A 20555-nucleotide genomic window follows, 5' to 3' on the forward strand; every position below is an offset into this window, starting at 1 on the left:
GGTGGCAGCCAGGGCCATGGGTGAGGCCGGGTGTAAAGTGACCCCGGGGCAGCCCCTGGAAGCCCCAGATGGCGGGCAGGCAGGCCATGGCTGATCCTAAGGTGGAGGGAGAAAGGCTGCCTGGGGGTGTTTGGAGGGATTCCAGAGATGCCCCCAGGGGCAGGGGGAAGACAGAACTGCCCTGGGAAGGGGTATCTGCCTTGCCTGAATCCAAGCCCCAGGCTGGGAGTGTAGGGACCACTCCACGCAGTTGGCCCTCCAACGCTACCCAGGGTTGTCCGAGTGCACTTAGTTGGCCCACAGGCCTGGAGAGGCCCTGCCCTGCCCAGTTACCCAGCGTCTATTCATACTGGCCCGGCTTCTCTGCCCTCCACCCAGAAGGGTCACGGCAGCCTCACCACCTCCCACCTGAGTGGGCCCAAGGCTCAGCCCCCACCATCAGGGGCCTGCACTGGTCGTCTCTGAGGCCCCTCAGGCGCTGGAGCCAGCGGCCTGCCAAGCAGCACTGCATCTTGCTTTAAATTCAACCAGCCTCCAGCCTCGCCCTCCTGCTCGCCACCCCGAGACAAACGTAGCTTGGTCTCTAGGAAATGTTAGGGAATGCCAGGGTGACCAGATCATCCGGGGTGAGGACGCTGTTGGGGTATCAGTCCTTGCAGGCTGCCCTCCCCACTTCACGGATCCAGCCAGAGCCAGCCCACTGCTCCTCTGAATCCAGCCACCAATTGGGGGTGAGGACCCATCCTTGGGAAAGCACCCCTCTTCCTCCCCTCGCCCCCCCTCCCCGGGAGGAGATGGAAATAGGAATTGAGGTGCTCCAGCTTGTACAGTTAGGAAAGGATATAAAATGGAACTAGATTTTGAAGAGTGTATTAACCAGAGTTGTGATATTGTAGGTGTTTGAAGAAAAACATACCAGAATAGTCTTTTTAGAAAAAAAAAAATTTCCAGGTTGCCCACTTTCTTACCTGCTGGGTGGTCTGGAGCCCCTGACAGCAGGGTCCCTGCGTTTCTGACACACAGTAATGCTATTGGGGCAGAGGGAAGTGGGGTGGATGGGGGCCCGCCCCTGGACTCACCTACAGGCTGGGGCTTCTGTCCTGAGCCAGCATCCTCAGGTCCTGGTCAGTGGGAGGCCCCTCGCGCCCGCCTGGCACTCTGCCTCCACAGTAGCTGCAGGAAATGGGCACAGACTGGCTTGGGGTTGCCCCAGGTGGGAATGAGACTGAAATCAAGGAGACCCTGAGGGATCGGGAGATGGTTCCTTTAAGAAACTGAAAAATGTTAGGGTTTCAATGCTCAAAGGACGACTGGAGAGTGGACAAACCAGACCCATGGATGGGGTTACCGGGCCACGGTTTATGGCCACAGCCAGGCCATACCCTAGGGGTATCGGAATGTGTGCTCGTGGGGCCTTGGCCCTGCCAGAACGAAGCCAGCCCCCCTCCCCAGGGCACCTCCCGTCCTCCCCCCGACTCCCTCCTACGTTCGGAGTTCTGTTCACTCAGAATTGTACATGTTTAGTTGTGACCATGACATATTGTTTGGGTCGGTGTTCCTCTCCAATGCATACTAATATATTATGGTTATTATATATGAATATATTTAATGACAAGGAGAAAGTTGTGGATTTTTTAAGTTTTTTTTTTTCTTTTTTTTTTGGTTAGAGTTGTAATGGACCCAGATGGAACTTGTAACATGGGCCCCACATGATAGAACTAAATTCAGATATCAATTAAATAAACTCTTGTACACTGTTCTGTCTCCCAGTCTTTATTGGTGGCCTGAGCTACGGGTGGTCGGCCTGTGGGGAGAGAGGATGGTGAGTCCTCAGGCCATTTAAGGAATATGGCTTCTGGTCTAAAAACTCCCCAGCACGACAGAGCCCTGGGGTTTTCACAAAGCCTGAGATGGTGCCCTAACAACCCACTAAAATAAAAAAAATTAAAACAGAAACAAAAACAGGAAAAGGGCAGCTTTGCTTGGAAGGTCCTAGGGGCGGGCTGGCTCCAAGTGCGATTTGGACAGTCTCTAGTTCAGTCCCCAAGAGACCATCCCTGGGGCCCATCCTGGCCAGTCCCCAGGGCTCCGGGTCAGGGGGCCTCCAGGGGTGGGGCAGAGTGCACCTCTGAACCTCCCCATCTGACTCAGAACCTGCAAGTAGAGTTTCTGCCTTGCACGTAACCAGTTTCTTCTATGCACAACTAAGGGGAGACTCACCAGCAGAGACAACAGGGTTAGTGACGTTCAAGACTTTTTCTCAAGCCATCGCTGAGGCTTCGTTCGGCGCAGGGATGGGGCCGGGGCTGGCGCCACGCAGCCACCAGGAGCTGAGCTCGCTGGCTTTCTGGAGGCTATATTTAAACTTCCAAATGGTTGTGATTTCTCTATTAAATAAACAATTCAGTCATTAGGAACATGTTGCGTTACCATGCAAAGTGGAGCCGATCGTCACCAGGAAGCTATAATTTCTGCACCCAGCTGTTTCGAAGACAAGTCTCGGCCACGCAGCCCGCCCCTGGAAGGCACGGAAAGCCTGTTCCCGCTGCGTGGAGAGCAGGCCGAGACGCTGTTCCTGCGGCGCAGGAGGGAACAGGGCTAGCCCAGCCTCCTCAGGGGGCCCGGCTCTAGGAACGGGAGGTGTGCTCTCGGAACCACGAGTCAAAACCCGGGTGGGCAGACCCAGGGGCGGCAGCACCGGATGCTGGGTGGGCAGGGACAGGCTACAGGCCTCAGGTGGCTGGACAGGCGGAGGCGAAAGCGAGCCTTTTCTGCAGCCTCGGGCTCCCCTCAAAGCCAGTTCAGACCCAGCTGGACTATTTGCAGGATGTAAGACATCTGCCAAAACAGGAAATCAGCCAGCTTGCTGCCAAGTCCTGATCCAAGGTGGTTGGAAAAGTCCACTTTAGAGACCGGAATGCCGAGGTACGAGGAAACCGAGAGACTCCCATCAGGGACCCGGGGGCCAGCAGAGTCTAGTCAAAAATCCAAACCCCGCTGGAGGAGAGTTCCCCGGCGTCTGGCTGGCTCTCGGGGAGGCTCCCGCATTCGTAAATCCCTACCGTCTGGCCAGAGACAGCGCCTGGGGATGGGGGCTGCCGGCTCACGGCAGAGACGCACCTAGGTTTCCGATTCTGTTGAACAGATAGCTCTGTCTATATTCTTTTGAGACTAAATAAAGACGTTTAAGAAATACGCCAAGAAAAACTAGGCGTGGAAGGACGGACAGGGACTTCCCTGGTGGCGCAGTGGTTAAGAATCCGCCTGCCAGCACAGGCGACAGGGGTTCGAGCCCTGGTCCAGGAAGATCCCACATGCCGCAGAGCAACTAAGCCTGTGAGCTGCGAAGAAGAGTAGCCCCTGCTCGCCGCAACTAGAGAAAGCCCGTGCACAGCGACGAAGACCCAACGCACCCAAAAATAAAATTTAAAAAAAGGATGGACAGAGCCAGTGTGAGAAATAAAACAATGAGTTAATCCATCCAAATACTCTATCAGACTGGAGACTCAACAGGACAGCAAGTCACTTCTGGAAAGAGGCAAATGCTTTCTGTTACTGGCATGGAGGTGGGAGAACTCTGAAGCCATAAGAAGCAATTAGAGGAAAGACGAGTCTTGGCCCACTTTTCAAAATAAAGGGGGGGAAACCGCACTTACCTTCAGCAGGGCTAGGCTAGAAAACCCAACTAGATAAAAGATGATCTTTCACTAATCTACACAAAGAACTCTCGGTATAAGCCCGGAACTGGAGAGGCAGGAGTACCAGCTACAGGCCGGCTGGTGGTTCTCAGAGCACTGGTCAGGAGAGAACCTGACAGTCCTTGGAGCAGAGGGACAGTCGGGAATCCTGCAGCAGCCCCGTGCGAGGAGGGTCCAGGGCTCTGCCAGGAGCGCAGCCGAGTGTCCTGGGGCTAATGAAAACTAAGGTTTGGTTACAGTTATTAATTATAATGACATTTCAGTGAAACAAAAGTACCCGTCGTAACCAGGTATCTGGATTTCTTTATATAGTATCCAGACTTTAAATGCTTCTAATTAATCATCAGTTCAGTTAAACAGTACTTATGACGTTATTTTAATAAAGTTTACTTTCATCGAAAACGCACCCAAGGTGACGGGTCGTGCCTCTCTTCCCTACGCTTGGGGTACTACTAACTAACTGCTCACACCACCGATCCAGAGCCCTGCCGGCCGCCTGGCACCTTGGGCCTGACGCCATTGAAGGGGGAAACCAGGCCTGGCCAAACCCAGCTGGAAAATGCCACAGGACCCCAGGGTGGCTCCTGATGGAACAACAGACCCCGAGTGGCCCATCCCAGCCGCTCGCGATGCCTCGGCAATTTGGGGCTGCCCCTCAGTTCAGAGTGGGGTGGGTATCTCCCAAAGGGGGAGCCTCCCTGCCCGGCACCACCCCAGGCCTGGACGGCAGGTCCTCAGGGTCTCACCCGACCAGCTTCTTACCCCTCCCCTGCCTGCAGGTCCAGGTCACCCGGCTAGGAAGGGCTGGGCCACGCCCACAGCCCACTCAGTCGAAAGAACAGAAGCCGCCGTGTGCGCACATCAGCTGAGCGTTTGGCTCGGAAAGGCCTTTCGTGTGGCCGAGCCAGGCCGCCGTGGCTCTGGTTCAGAGACCCCCCACGAGTTGCCGGGGCTCCATGCTGAGCAAGGGGAGGTGAGAAAGTCAAACAGCCCTTCAGCGCCCCCTCCCGTGAGCCCCAAAGTGGGGGGCTCCAAGGAGACGCTGTTTATACAGATTTGGGGTTTGGCACAAGACTGAACGATGTGCTCTGCGGATGCCTGATCTTCCACTGGGGGATCCGCTAGCAACCGCCCTGCCCCCGCGGAAAGTGCCTCCCAGGGCGCCTGGCCCCCGTCCGGCCCGGCTCCTTCGGGAGCACAGCGCCTTGGTTCCCGACACAAGCCTGCCTTCGTGTTCTCTCCTGTGCTTCCCCGTCCCGACCCCCGACAGCGTGTCTCCTGCTCACGGCTGCCCCGCTCCTGCCCTCGTCCCTGGGCCACTGCCAGTCTGAACATGGCTCCCAGGGCCTCGGCTGCTCTGCACGTGCTGGCAGCCCTGGAGGTCAGCGGGCACCGGGTCGGAAGCAGGGGGTAGGATCCTCGAGCCCTGGATGCGGAGGCCACCCGGGCCGGGGGGCGGCTGTAGGGTTGGGGTAGAGGGAGAACCCGCTGTCAGCTGAGGCCCTCGGGGTGCTCCGTGCTGCCACGTGCTGGCTCACCCGACCCTCGCAGTCAGCCCCGGAGGCAGGAAGCTGTGTTCTCCCCATTTTCTGGAGGAGGAAACGGAGGCACGGAAGGGTATCTGGCTCGCGCTCGCGCTGCTGGCGAGGGGCGTGGCTGTCAGCGGGCGGCACTACCTAGTTCAGGCTCTCTGCCTCTGGGTGCCTCCCGGTCCCCTCGCCGAGCAGATCAGGTGAGTCCAGCCAGGGAGCTGCGAGCAGAGGCGACGGCTTCCCTTCTGGGCAGCACGTTCCCAGAGTCCCCTTTCTTCTGCCACAGCCCGCGTGGCTGTCCCAGCAGCCCGGGTCTGGGCCCCCAGCCGACTTGCGTGTACGGGCAGCAGGAGGGAGGCTCCGACGCTGGGGATGGAGTGAGGTTGTTCGGATTTGGGTGACTGTGACTGCAGCGCCGTCCCAGCTGGCCCGGAGCGGAGTCCAGGGCTAGACCACCTCCCAGAAGAGTGCCGCGTGTCACCGCCACACACACACCAGGTGGCAGCGGGGCTGCCCAGGTGGCCTGGTAGTGACCTGGCCCCTCTAACGGGGAGCTGCTGGGAATAGGGTCACCCAGCCTTTGCGGCGACTTACAACTGACCAAGCACAGAACCTTGACTCCCCTGACGGAGGCCTGGGGTCTGGAGCCAGGTCTTCGCTGTGCGCTGGAGTCTCCGGGTCGCCAGGCTGCAGCGCGGTCCTCCTGGTGCCTATCTCGGCTCCCCGGGGAGGGAGGATGCGGTGAGATGGGTCAGGTCACGCCTTCTGGAGAGCAGCCGCCCACAGTCTCTAGGAAATCCACAGGAGACCCCCCAGGACTCCCCTCCCAGCTGCCCGATCTCTCCTCTTCCAGGGAAATCTTGTGCTTGGAAACTGCCCTAGTTTCTCATCACCAATTCTTTCCCCTGGAGCCACAGAGCGTAAAGCATGGCCCGCCGGCCCGGCCCGCCTTCCGCTTGGCCAGGAGGGAGGGCACGAAGCTTGGCCCTCTGCCCCTTCCAACCCAGACTCACCGCCGCTCCCGCGGGCCTGGCACCCTTCGCAGGCCTAGCCCATGCGTCTGCCCTTGCCATCACGCACGTGCACACGTGTGCAGCGTGTGCAGTACACACATACACACAAGGTTGTCAGGGCCAGTTTAGGAGCCAAATAAAGGTACTGTTCTCCTCCCTGCATAATCACACCTTCCTCTGAACCCTGAACGGTACCTTCCTGCCCGATCAGATGCATCGGACTTGATTCCGGCTGCGCACAGGACGTTTCAGCCTGGGAAGATGGGCTTACTACACCGAGAGGGGGAAACAAGAACATGCTTCTGGGTCTGAAGGTGGTTCCTAAAGCAGAGTCCTGAGCTATTTCACCAGGAGGAGTGGCGAGCCCTGGGGGGGGGACACGGGCAGTGAGGCGGGCGGCAGTTGCCCAGAGACACGTGCCTGCGCGTGTCTCCTTCCTCCCTCCTGGACACACGTGGCCTTGTCTGTTCACTGGTCTCCCACATGGGCACGACTTCCCCGAGCAGACTAGACACTCGAGGTCACAAGCTGCGTAGGAATTCGGCATCGTCCCCCCAGGGAGCCCAGCACGCTGAGGGGTGGCCGGAATCCATCAGCAGCCACAGGGCAGTGACCACTGAGGGACCCTGGGCTAGCAGCCCAATGACCAAGGCAGAGCCCACGAGGGCCACACTGCCCAATACCCCAGCAGCTCCCTGGAGCTGCCACACGATCTGCCTTTGCTGAAGCAACGCACGTCAGGAGGTCAGAGCTTTGGGGGTATTTATTGAGTGGCTTTCGGGCAGCAAGAGGATGCTGAACTTGACTCCATCACCGGCAGGTGTCCCAGCTGTGGTCCCTTGACGGCCACTAGTCAGTAGGCCAGACTGCAACGACCACAATAGCCACGAGCAGCAACAGAATCACCATTATCATCCCTGAAAAACAGAAGCATACGAGACCCCCTATGAGGACTCACACCAGACGAGCGTCACCCATCCCGTGAGGTCTCTTCTGGGAGACAGTGGATGCAGCTCTCCAGGGAGCCCCGGTGTGGGGGGCTGTCAGCGGCCTCTGGTTGTGCAGGCTGGAGGCTGCGGAAGGGAGGGGCTCCAGGGACACCGGAGAGTTGCTGTCTCGCCACCTCGAGAGCTGTGCCGGAAAAGTGCCCGCGTTCCTGACCTGCTGGGGCCTCCCCTTTCAGCCCCCCGCTCCGGCTTCTGTGCACAGCTCAGCCCCGTTTTCTGTTTGCATTGACGAGGCCTTGATAAAGCAAAGGGCTTGGTGTCTATGAAGAAATACTGATTCTAGAATCCATTTTCTCCCCTATCCACATGGCTTTAGCTTTCCTTCTTGAGCCCAAGATACTTGGCACCCCTCTGTAAAAAATTCTGAGAGACAGACTTTTTCTTTAAGTTTTTTTATATTAACACTTTCTAGTTTTACTTCCTCAACTTCTTGTCTGCGGACCACAAAGGAGAGCATCGGCCCTCCCGGCCAGTCTGCTCCCTGTGTCCAGCTCTGCCCACCAAGCCCGACTCACCACGCCCATCCCTGCACCGCTGATGAAGAGGGAGGGCCCAGGAGGACTCGGCCCCTTCCCCCGACGCGCTCGCTGCCTTCCACGCTGACTTCCCTGGTGGGTGATGAGTGCCTCCTACACCCCGGAGGCCAGCACGGTGGTGGCGTATCAGACACAGGGCCCGGCCACGATGGCGCAAGCGCTCGCTAAATGAAGGCCCCGAGAGGGGAGTGAGGAGATGAGGTGAAGCACGTGAAAATGCTCTACGAGTAACAGGGGAGTCAGGGTCACGTGGCTGTTTGGCCACCAGGACTGCCCACCTCAGACTGAGGAGCTGTTTCGGGAAAGCTCAGGGTCCCCAGAGTTCAGCAGCTTATTCTCTTACAGGAAGCCGTTAACGTTATCGATCTTATTGGCTACCAGATAACCACTGGCCACGTCAGGCTTCCAGAGCTTAAGAGCCACATGTGGCCAATGGCTACCCTATCAGACAGACACCAGAGAACATCTCCATCTTCACAGAAAGTTCTGCTGGACAGAATGGACACAGCGTGTGGAGTTCTGATGATTCTATTTACGGCTGCATCGCCAGCTTTCTGCAACGGTGCCTGGTGTGGAGACTTAAGACACAATCGTTGAATGAATGAGTGAACAGCCGCTCAAGGTGTTTTCGACACTCACGCCACACTTGGACAGCTCCCCACGTTGGGAATTCTGCTTCCCCTTCTTCTTGAGTCAGTTTTGTTAAATTATATTTTTCTGGGAAATTGCCCATTTTTTCTGAGTGTCCAAAAGTACTGGTATAAGAGTGTTCATTATATTCTCCTATAATTTAAACACTGCTGTATCTCAGTCCTTTTTATTTCTCACACCACCTGTTCATGCATCCATTTTTTTCCTCTAGCCTTGCCACAAGTGTGCCTCTTTCTTAAAAATATTTATTTATTTTGGGCTACATTGGGTCTTCGTTGCTGCACGTGGGCCTTCTCTAGTTGCAGCGAGCGGGGGCTACTCTTCATCACAGTGCTCAGGCTTCTCATATGCAGTGGCTTCTCTTGTTGCGGAGCACGGGCTCTAGGCGTGCAGGCTTCAGTAGTTGTGGCACGCAGGCTCAGTAGTTGTGGCGCACGGGCTCCACGGCATGTGGGATCTTCCCGGACCAGGGCTCAAACCCACGTCCCCTGCATTGGCAGGCGATTCTTAACCACTGCGCCACCAGGGAAGTCCCTTGTGGTCTGCTTTATATAACTCATGAGCTAAGAGTGGTTTTTGTATTTTTACCGGGTTGTCAAAAAAGAAAAAGGAGATGCGTCACACTGTCTGGGGTCTGCAAAGCCTAACGCATTTACTGGCTGGCCTTTCACAGAATCTACCGACCCTGTTCTGTGTCACTGTGGCCACGGATGGTCTCACTTAGGTGCTGGTCTCTGGCTCTCCCTCCATTTCTTTCATCTGGGATTTCCTTTCTTCCTTGTAAATTCAGCCATCCGTTAACACTCTAGGGGGTGTTGTAATATTTCATCTAGCATTTCAAGATGCTTGTAGTAAGGCGGTGGGGGTGTGTGTGGCTGTTGAGTGAACATTCTCTCAGTCCACCTTCTTGCCAGAGCAGAAGAACACATCTTTTCATTCATTTCTGCCTCCAGAAACATCTCCAGGCTGACCGAAGGCTCCACCTGGGCAGGAATCCCACTGTTTCTTGGCTGGGGGCAAGGTTTAGATTGTGCAACCTTTTTCCTTAAAAAACAGTGAAAACGAGGGAAGCAGACAGACCGAGGTGAAGCGTCAGGGGCCACTGCTGGCCCTCCGGAGCCCAGGCTTATCCTAAAGCCAAGGGGGAGGACTGCGTTTCTGAGGAAAGGGGAGAAGACGGGCTCAGGAAGAAGTCCTGCCGCCGACGCTCAGCCAGGATTGGGGCTGGGAGGGCGCGTGGGGCTGAGAGGCTGCCTGTGCGGCCCGGGTTCCGGACCAAGGCTGCGATGGCCCAAGGGGAGGCCCATATGAGTGGCCCTGAATTTTCAAATCAGGGCGATTATGAGAAAAGCAGGACAAAGAAATCAAGAGCGGTAACTGGCTGGGAAGGAGAAACCATACATCGGGTTTGAGTTTCTACGCATGGTCCGATGGAAGCAGCCTCAGGCATCACAGTCACCACCATCTCCTGCTTGGGTCACTGCAAGCACTGACCAGCCGCTCCCTTTACCCAATCCTTTCCCCACAATTGAGCTGGAATGGAAATCAGATCAGGTTGCTTCCTGGCTCAAAACGGTCCAACGGCTTAGAATCTCCACTCCTCATGGCATTTGAAGGCCCTGCGTCATCTGCCCCCTGCGACCCGTGAAGCCACACGGTGTCCTGTGCTTGGGCCATCCTGACTTCGGTTCTTCCAACGTGCCCTGCACCCTCCTGCCTCCCGGCCTGGACCCGTGCTGTCTTTCCTGCCCCTCTCAGTCTAATCCCTGTTCATCCTCCAAAACTCAGCATCAGTTTCCCATCCTCCAGGAACTCCTTCGTGACCTGCAATGGACCGTGTTCCTTCTGTCTCTGCAGTGACCCTTCTTCAACCACGATTTGGGTCCTCAGTCAGTTACTATCTACATCCGCCACTGGCACGTGAGCGTCTATGGCAGGGACTGTGTTCACCACCACGTCCCCTGTGCCTGGGGCAGGGCCTGGCACACGGAAGAGGCACGAGACATTCTTTTTGCTATAAACCAATAAATGCATTGAGTATCTGGAAGGAACATCAGGCACCAACGAGAAGGACACAGAAGAGGTAAAGCAACGGGGAGAGCGGAGCTAGGAAAACGCGTTGAGTCCAAGAGAAAGATGGTCAATCCCAATTACAAACCCCGCAGAGACCCCAGGGGGATGGGGAAAAGCTCCCGCACTTCGGAGACGGTTCACAGCGCCGCGTGGGCTGTGTGGAGGCCCTACGGGAACCATCGTCAATACGGTGATTCCTCTTTCAGCTGCTGATTATTCTACCACGGAAACCGTGAGTTCTACAAATGGTGCCACAGGAAAGGTACGACGGGGTCCACAAGACCTGTGAAACATGAAACGCCCTTCACCTGCTGACACCAGAGACCGTAACTTGATAATATGTGATAAACTTGGTTACTTGTCCAAAGATGAAAAGTGGGACTTTGAGATCAACGACAAATAAGACAGTTCAAACCCTTTCGGAGCAAACAGGGGTCCTCTGGGTAGGAGGTTTCCAGCAGGTTTAAGTAAACCGGGGTGCGCGCAGGGTCAACTGAGGAAGTTATTCTGAGGAGGCAGGTGACAGGGATGAGCCAAAGCCAGCTGCAGCCCTGTGGATTCTTTTGGGTCAAAGAGTAGAGCTTGGGCTTTTCTGGGATGTGAACACAGCTCTAGCACCTTCCTTGAATGGAGTCTCTCCCCTCTGAAGGATGCTTCGGAAAGAGAAACCAAGGGTCTTTTCAAAGCCAGGGAGAGCTGAGTCACGGCGTGCGTGGACTGTTCAAAGCGGGCCAGGTTGCCTTGCTCGAGTCTCAGCAACAGGTAATTCTTGTCTGTTTTTTTATGAGGAAACTGAAGTTCTAGAAAACTAACTCTCTTACCTAATGCCCCACAGCTGGTGAGAGGAAGAGCTGGGATTGGAATCCAGGTGGGATGGAGCCCTCGGGCCAGGCTCTTACCCTTTCTTACCCCTGGGGCCCGTCTTAGGGGTGGGGGTGGGGATCCTGATTCCCGACACAGCACGGGGTTTATTGGAGAGAGAGAGAGAGGCCCAGGTGTCTTTGGGCTGGAAAACTGAGATAAAGAGTTTCTTCTCTTTTTTCTTTCCTTTTCCCATTTCTTTCCTTCTTCCTTTGGGCAACTTTTTATAGTGGGAAAATGGAAACAAATACAAGAGCAGACGGGAGAGTCTAAGGAGCTGTGATGAGCTCTCACCACTCAGCTTTAACAGGGGTGGGCTCGTGGCCGATCTGGTTTCATCTATACCCCCACCCGCTCCCTGTCCCTGGTGTATGTTTTGGAAGCAACTTCCACACGTTTCATCTACAGATACTTCAGTAAGTATCACCAAAAGGCATCATCAGAAAATCCACCACACCACCACCACGCAAAACACAGAGGGATTGCTATTCCTTAAAGACAGAGGCAGGGAAGAGCCCCCAACACTTCAGATATAGGAAGGTAGTTCCAGCTTAGAGGACGAGGGAGACCAAGCCACCGATGGCCACTGGCCACGGGAAGAACAGGAAAAGCATTCCGTCATGGGTGACAGAGAGAACTTCTTTCTCTTGCCTCAGAGTAGGGCTTAAACCTCAGGGGGTCTAGTCATCCATCCCCCGCCCCTGCCCCCGGCTAAGGAAATGTTGGACATTTCAGACCCAGGAAAGACAGTGGAACTTCTGGGAACCTACCAACTTCTGAAACAATGAATGCTCTTTGCCCCCAAACCCAGCACACAAACACCGGGCGAGGCTGCGGACGCCGGCAGCCTTCCTGCACACATCACTCAGCTCTGCGCGGGGCCTGCTGGCACCTGGCAGGGCAGATTTTCCCTTCCAATCCCCAAGTGCCCCTTTCAGGGGCAGGCCTGGGATGCCAGACTTCCAAGAGTGGGAAAAAACCGTCCGTTTCCTTTGGTCAGTTTACCAGGTAAGTATTACTCAACCACTTATAATATTTACAAGTCCAGCTCATGGCAATTACCAAAAGATGTAAGAAAAACTCCTTTGCAAACAGGGAAAGGATGTGAAACACGGTCTCTCAGGGACAGTGTTGTGTTTGCTGAAGATTGTCCATCGGGATTCATGGTCCATATTTTTTCCAGTGAAACACTGGAAACCAGCAAATTACGGCGGCTGTGATGCCAACGCCTCTGCCACAGTGGAGTGTGGGTAACGGCTCCTAATGCTCACTGATGATGGCGGGGGGGGAGGGGAGAGGGGGGAGGGAGGGGAGAGGGAGGGGAGGAGGAGAAGGGAGGGGAGGGAGGGAGGGGAGGAGGAGAAGGGAGGGGAGAGGGGGGAGGGAGGGGAGAGGGAGGGGAGGAGGAGAAGGGAGGGGAGAGAGGGAGGGGGAGGGAGGGGAGGAGGAGAAGGGAGGGGAGGGGGGGGATGGAGGGGAGAGGAGGGAGGGGGAGGGGAGGAGGAGAAGGGAGGGGAGGGAGGGGAGGGAGGGGAGGGAGGGGAGGGAGGGAGGGGGAGGGAAGGGAGGGGAGGGAGGGGAGGGAGAGGAGTGTGGGATGGAGGGGCGAGGTGGCGGGAGGGAGGGGGATACAAAGGCCAGTTTTATGGAAGCCTTTCTATCTGGTTTTTGCTCATCACAAGGAAAGCCATACTGGCTGCCAGCTGTGGTTGGCTGTTTGGAACCAAACTGTATATCCTCCTATTGTCTGCTTTGTTCTTCACACTGGAAGGATCAGGGCCCACAAACAGCTCTCACGCAGCCTCTGAGGACCCACAGAGGACATTTAAGAAAGGCCCCCGAGCTGTTTTCGCCAGCTGTGCCCATCGATACATGGCATTTGCGTATGTATTGACCGGGTTCTCACTGATCACACAGATCTTTCTGCAGTAGGCTCCTGAGCTGAGGGAGGGAATCGCAGAAGAAGAGACAAAACTGGAATATTGGCTTTCAAAAGTTCATGTAAATGTTCCCTTTAATCCCCTTACTAGGCAAATATGCTGAGAAAAGAGTAGAGGCCGTGCAGAGACGGTGAACATATTGACATTCTGACTTTCTAACTGAAGGGCTGAAGAGTGGCAGTTTCCCTTGAGCTCCCCCCCTCGGCCCACACCTGCCCGCTCGGGAGCCGTGTTTGCGTCTAGTCGGCCGCGGGGCGCGGGCATGGGCCGCCTTCCTCCAGCCCACCTGGCGACTCGGCTGGGGGCCCGCGTTTGCACAGACACAGTGCGGAGACCAGCCTCTGTTCTCTCCCTGCTCGTGAATCTATTTCACACCACAGTTCCACATTTGAATTTTCCCCAAACTGTGCTTTCACCAAAATACTGTGCAAAAGTCATCTCTGATTTGCTGATTCTGGTTCTTTTCTTATCTGGCACTCAGCCCATCCCGCCAGGCTCTCCTTTCTCCGCTGGCGGGTAAACCTTCCTCTGCGGCTCCAGCGGGCTCCCCCATCCCCTCAACAGACCTTCCACCCATCATCCTGCCTCCTCGGCTTGCACCCTCATCCCTTTCGCACCCCACCCCAGGGCGGAGTCCACTTCCTCCACAGAGACCTCTCCACCCACAGAGACCTCGCCTCCCTGGGGTCAGAGAGGCGCTCACAGCCAGGCCACTGCTCTCCAATGACTGGCCTCCATCTTTCAATTCTTATCTTACTTATTCACGCTTCTTTCCTTAGGTCACAGGGTCTCCAAAAGCAGGCACCGTGCGGTCTGATGTGGCGGAAGGGGCACTGGTTTGGGGACTCAGGGAGACCTGACTTCAAACATGTCCACTTTCTAGCTATGAAATGTCAGGCAAGTTCCTTAACTCTGAGTTCGGTTGCACCATCTGTAGAACAAGCCTAAAAATATCAACTTCCTAAGCTTGCTGCGAGGATTCAATAAAATGAAGGATATAAAACTTCTAGATCATAACTGGCGCTCCATAAATGGCGGCTGTGAGGACAGTGATCTTGACCCCGTACAACCCACGGCCCCCAACCGGTGCCTTGCGCGCGTCCGATGAGCAAGCCGGCCCCCTGGCTTAACAACAGAAATAAAAAGCCATTCGTTCCAGAAGAGAAGGAAGAGGGTCAGAAACAGGGGAACGCCTGGGTGGCATTTAGTTGAGAACCAGCCCATCTCTAGCCGAGGCCCGGGGGTGATGACAGGGGCATCCAGGAAAGGTGGGACGCGAGTATCTGGCAGCATCCCTGTCGGTTATTAGCCACAGGAAGGGCGGCTGTGCCGGGCGAAACACTGGCTGTGGGCACCAGGCGAGAGAAGCCACGGGAAAGTGAAATGTGAAAGGCCTTGGAGGAAGGGCAGGGCAAGGGTGTGCGCTGAGGACAGGGTTGCCGGCAGCAGAGGGAGACGGTGAAAGCACGCCCAAAGGGGGACCCAGACGGTGTGCAGGGGCCCAAGGGAGCTCCAGAGACGTGCCCAACATCGGGAGACATCTCGCCACGCGGGGGGATGGGCAGAGCGGGACTCGGGGGCCGGGGAGCCTGGACACTCCAGCTGTGGTGGCACGAATGATGATGATGATGATGAAAATGACAGCACGGCAAGAAGTACAAACGTCAGAGCTCCCGCTCTGCCACAGGGCACACGTGCTCAGATCCCAATATTCTTCTCACCGTCGGGCAGAGAGCTGGTAGAACAACAATTTCCCCCAGTCTCTGCGTGAGAAAGTCGGGGCTCAGGGGTGAATGAGAGCCCGTGAGGGCGAGAGGAGCCGCAGGACCGGCTGGGATGGAGCGTCAGGGTGGGAGGAGGCAACCTGGGGGCCCTCGGAGGTCCTGCCGCGCGAGGGGGAATGCCAGGGCTTGTGAGCCAGCCGTGATGGCACTGCCCCTCAGAGAAATCCATCAGAGGGCAAAGAACATGCCTAGGATGTGCCTGTGTTTCGGTTCTGACTGAAAACAAAGAAAACTGGAATTGCACAGATCTTAACTTTCCCAGGGCTTTATGTCACGCCGACGGAATGTGTCTGTGACGGCGTTCGTGTCTCTGCCTTTCGACAAGGTCACAGCCTACGCACACGGCGCCGGGCACAGGGAGGACTTGCCGACCCCAGCCCGGCCCCTTGCTGGCCCGTGCGAGCTGGCCGCTCGATGCCTCCGTGTTCCACGTCCACAGGGCCGACACACGTGTCCCCAGGCTGCGGGAGGGTTACGTGACGTTCCCCGGCCAAGGGCCTGGCACACACGGGTGCTGACGCTGCCTCCACTCTGGAAAGTACCAGCTTCCTGAGGGTGAGAGCTGGGGTCTTCTCCGAAATGAGTCTTTGGAGGGATGAACCTGGTTCCCCTGAGTGTGCCTGGGCTGGATTTGTGCTGGGGTGACGTGGGAAGGGGAGAGGCACCCTCCTGGCGCTGGCATCTCCCCCTGTCCTCTGAGGGCCCAGGCCCCGGATGAGCACCCCACTTCAATGCGGACAGGAGGTCCTGCTTTGTGTAAATAGAAAAACTCGACAAGAAGCAACTCTGAAGAGTAGGAAGCTGACTGGGGGGAGGAGAGCGGTGCAGAGACACATCTGGGGGCCAGAGGCAGCGCGGTTCTCAGCAGGAAGCAGGGAGGGTGACCCGAGAGGAGGTGTGGGGAGGAGGGAAAAAGGACTTGCCTAGAAACAGGAAATTAAAAAGAATTAGGACTGCAAGAGACAGGGCAGAGGAGCCGGATGGAGGCCCAGTGAAAGGCGGGCTCACGGGGTCCGGGCTCCAGGAATGAGGGCCTTGCTGGGCGTCAGGTGGCCCTGTCACAGCCATGGGAGTGGTGAGGCTGACACTCGGCTCGTGGACACCCAGCATGAGGACCTGAGAGCTCATCTCCCTGGCCCGGGGCAAATCAGGTCCCAACGGAGGGGTCAGACTTGCTGGTCAAGTGCCCTAGCCGAGGGCACCGCCCAAGCGAGTTAGATTTACCCACACCAGAACCAAACTCAACACAATCTACTGAGTCCTCATTGCGGGTCAGGTCCGACAGGGCAAAGATACACGTCATCTCTTTACGGGTCTCCCGGTCTCATGAGAAAGGCAGAAAATCGACCCACCCCTGCCTCCCCAAAACAAAACTAAAACCCCCCGCAGAAGACACCGTTCCCTGGAGGGGCTGTGTGGAGGGGCTCAGCCATTACTGTTGCTTCCTGCACAGAAAGTGCTGCCTAGTTTCTAGGTCCCATCTTTGTTCTTAAAGCGTTACTCATTTCCCGTCCCTGAGATAAGTTCAGCCCGGCAACTGCCCGGCCATAATTCAACAGGATTCACCTGTAAGCAGATAACCCTTCATATCAGCAGATTATGAGTTGTCGAGTCAATCACTTAATGCCAATTCTCCGGCGCACCGACATTCGCTAAGCAACACCCTCTCACTGTGCTGCACTGGTACCCCTGGGAATGTGAACCCGGCGAGAGTCTGGCAGAAACTCAAGTGTCTCTGAAAACACGGTCGGGAGCTCGGTTATGGACACCTTGTTCTGACAGTTCCCTCTCGATGAAGGATCAGAAGGTTTCTGTGGCTCCAGTCAGGCTATGGATTCACCATTGCAAACCCCTTCGTTCGGGCCCTACGGACTGGGAGGCATCGTCTGGCATCAATTAGGGACAACGGGCAAGGTGACAGGAAGGCGCTGCTGCTGACGTCCTAACTCAGGTAGAGAAACGCAGGGAGGGGCGGCCATCAGGAGGACGCTTTCTCAATACATCAAATGCTTACCCATCTGCTGTGTTTTGTTTAAAGCAAATCATTTGGCCAAGATGCAAAGGCTACTCGGTGGTAGATCTGAACTGAGTGTCTGCGTCTCAAACCTCAAAGGAACATATTATTGGCAGGGGAGGAAGCAGCAGCCATGTCTGTTCAACTTGCTCCTACAGGCACAGCTGGTGGGTCTAGCGGTGGAGCCAGTGAAGCGAACCAGGCTTTCTTCTCCAGGAATTTTGTGACTTTGGACTGACAGAGTTGGGGTTCAGCCACCGTCAAAGGAACGCTCCGGAGGGGTACTCTACCAACTCCGGCTGGAAGGTCCCAGGCCTGCCCATCTTCTGACCCTTCCTGAGACTTGGTTGGCCCCATCATCCCTTAGATTCTTGCAAGTAACCCAACGTCGTTCAAATAAATTACATGTTCTTTAACCTAAACGAGCCAGAGTCATTTCCCCTTACTTGTAACCAAGATCCTTCAGTAAAGACACCATCAGCGAGAACAACTGTTCGTCTCTAATTATTTGTAAAAGTATCAGAGTCACACGAGAACAATTTCGCCTTCCTGGCTGAGCGCTGGAAGGACGGTGCAAAGGCATAGCTCCCGGGAGCCTACCGTCTTGTGCTGCATCTAGCATCTTACTCTGAATGGGCCGAGGTCCCACTTGAAACAGCTGTCACCATTAAGAGACCAAACTCTTCTCTTTCACAGTCACACATCCTATCACCTTGCAAGTATCCTCTGATTCGCTAGAGATGTCCCGAGGGATCAAAGTGAAGAAAAGCTGCCCTCAAGTTCTCGGGCAAGAGGTATTTAGAGCAAAGGGCAGGGCAGGAGAGGCCCCGCTGTAAACAAGGCCTACAAGGACACCGTGGATGGGGTGAACTAGGTGTTCAGAGCCTCCCCCTTGGGGACCCCTCCTCCCCAGACACACCGTGTAGGGCCCACGGGCCGTCTGGATCCAGCAGGTCCCAGGCGAGCACACGTTGTTCCTGCCACCACAGTCCTAACAAGAGCCACCTGTGCCACCATTACTGCTGCTGGGCACGCGTACCCTTTATACACGTTACACATGGAGCCGGCTCCGTCAGTGTTTAATCCGCAAATGAAACAGATGGTCCCTACTCCCGATTTGGCGAGGAAAGCAGAAACAACGCCGATGCCCTCTGGGTTCTCTCTCTCTCGGCTTCTGATTTATTTAACAAACATTGATAGAACATGTGCAGGGTACCAGGCACTGGGGATACAGCAACGAACAAGACAGACAGACGTTCCTGCCTTCACTGAGTTGCTATCTGTGAGAGTGAGAGTGTGTGTGTGTGTGTCGGGGGCGCAGCAGGTGAAGACAGACAAAACCCCAAAGCTAGAAGGGGTTAAGTGCTAGAAAGAGGAACACAGCCCATCTCTTCCTATCCTACAGGCTAAGGGGGGGGGCTCAAAGGCACACTCTCCTCTCCCTCAGCTTCCAGGAGCACGTGGGGGAGGGGGTACTGATACCTTCCAGAAACCGGCCATCCACGGTGGCATCTGGAAACACATTGCGGGTGAGATTAAGGTGCCTTCCTACATGGCATGAGGAAACTGCTATCCTTGAATGTTAATAATATGTAAGCTTAGAAATAACACATGACGAGAGTTTGCTGGAATGAAGGGTGATGTAATGACAAGTGGAAACAGAAAGGGGACTTATTGTGGAGTGTAGAAAAGGCGAGCTGGAGAGGAAGGACTTGCCAGGGCAGGGGGACCCCGGCCAGTGTGCTCCGTCACTGCTTGGTCTGCGGGGAAGTGCGGTCCGGGTGACGAGGCAGCGCACTGCTGCTTGGGTGGCCAAGTGTCCTCGGGGGGCCGGTTTTGACAGTTCCATGCCCCAGTGGAAAGTGTGCTTCTTAAACAGAGGGCTGTTGCCTTGACCAGGGGCCCTCTCACTTTACAGAGTGCTGGCCACCAGCTGGGGGCTGAAGTCGAGAGGAAGCCAGGGGGTGGTGGTAGGAATCGGATGACAGAGTAGACACAAAATTTCACCCAAAGTTTGGGAGGAGCCGGTTCAACCCATTTTGGCTGACGTGGGGATGGCTAGCACTGTTCCTGGGGCTCTGGGTGGAGAGTCACTCTGTGTCTTGGAGGCCGTATCGGCCCCCTGCCTAGTCTCAGCATTCCTTTGGCCCCCAAGGTGACAGGGACTATATATAACCAAGAGCCACAGTGGGGAGGGCAGAAGGAAGACGACTGCTAAGAGCCGTGGCAGGAAAGAAAAATAAGGGCTGAGGAGAGCAGCAGACGTGGTCCTTTAGCTTGAAGAGCCGAGTCTTTTACCAGAGAACCAGAACATATGTCCTGGTTCCTCAGTTTGGCTGTGAAGCCCGTCCCCAACATCGAGGCAGAAAAACGAGCCCTACTGTGATCTGACGGTCACCCCTGCTTTCAAGTGATCACCGCTAAGTGATCGTAAGCTCTCTGTTCCATTACCCCCCAGCACCGCGCGTGTCACTTCCCAGTGGTGCAGCAAAGGGATGGAAGACGAGCGTGTACACGCGTGTGCGTGAACACACGCTTTTCCTCCTTGGGAGGCCGCAGAATGTAACAGCCAGAGCTGCACGTGGGCTGAGACGCCAGATGGCTTGCGTTCAAATCGCGGCTCTGTCGCTTGGGGAAGGAACCCAATTCTCTGAGCCTGGAATCAGGAGAATGCTAACCCTGAGCTCCCCGAGTTGTCATGGAGACGCAACAAGGTAAAAACGTTTAGTGCTGAGCGCGACCTGGCCCACGGCATGTTCTCAATTGACACTGGTTGCTGTTGTCACCTACTGGAGACTGCCTTCGCTACAAACGTGGCACTCACGGTCCTCAACCTTTGGACAGAAGGCCCTCTGGCCTGCCCCGTCCGTGACCCCTGAAGCCTCCAGTGCTGTCCACATCCCCCCACCAATGCACGCCACCAACACGCAGGAGAAAGGGGCCTCCAAGGGGTATGTGGCCAGCCACCTGCCCTCAGGCATGACCACTCAGGGAGACCCACATACGGCTCCCACACCATTCTTGAAAATCTTCTCTACGTCACTCTTCAGAGAATCTACCAGGAAAACAGATTTTGAAATTTACGCTCATGCAAAATTCTCCAACAGCGTGCGTGCCTATATGCACAAACAGAAAAATACACTTATTAACATATAATAGATTAAGAGCTCTTCGATAAAATGCAAGTCATATTCGCTCTATCAGAAGGGTGTGCGTCTTCTACCCAGAGCGCCCCAACGGCCTCCTCGTCCAGCTCTGGGACGTGAATTGAATGAATTATCGCTGCAGTGAGATGCGTGGCCGCAGGGATGGAGTGGAAACTATCCAGCACCCTGGTCAGCTGCTAGCTTCTCGTTAGTAGAAGGAGAGTTGTGAGCCCACGGGCATCACCAGGATGGGTGGGGTAAGGACCACAAAGACTTGGAAGCCACTCTGCACTGGGTCAT

At 55.8% G+C, this 20555-nt stretch overlaps 1 protein-coding gene across 1 annotated transcript in view; it reads right to left on the reverse strand.

Moving 5' to 3' along the window:
• Positions 1 to 6988: 6988 nt before the first annotated feature.
• The window catches only part of STX8 (syntaxin 8), a 239952-nt gene continuing 226385 nt past the window's right edge, over positions 6989 to 20555 (reverse strand). Inside the window, exon 8 of the mRNA XM_059998072.1 lies at positions 6989 to 7160. Within this exon, the coding sequence (XP_059854055.1) occupies positions 7093 to 7160 (68 nt within the window). The 3' untranslated portion in view covers positions 6989 to 7092. The remainder of the gene's footprint in view (positions 7161 to 20555) is intronic.

The sequence above is a fragment of the Delphinus delphis genome, chromosome 19 (genome assembly GCF_949987515.2).
Source record: "Delphinus delphis chromosome 19, mDelDel1.2, whole genome shotgun sequence".
Taxonomy (NCBI): domain Eukaryota; kingdom Metazoa; phylum Chordata; class Mammalia; order Artiodactyla; family Delphinidae; genus Delphinus; species Delphinus delphis.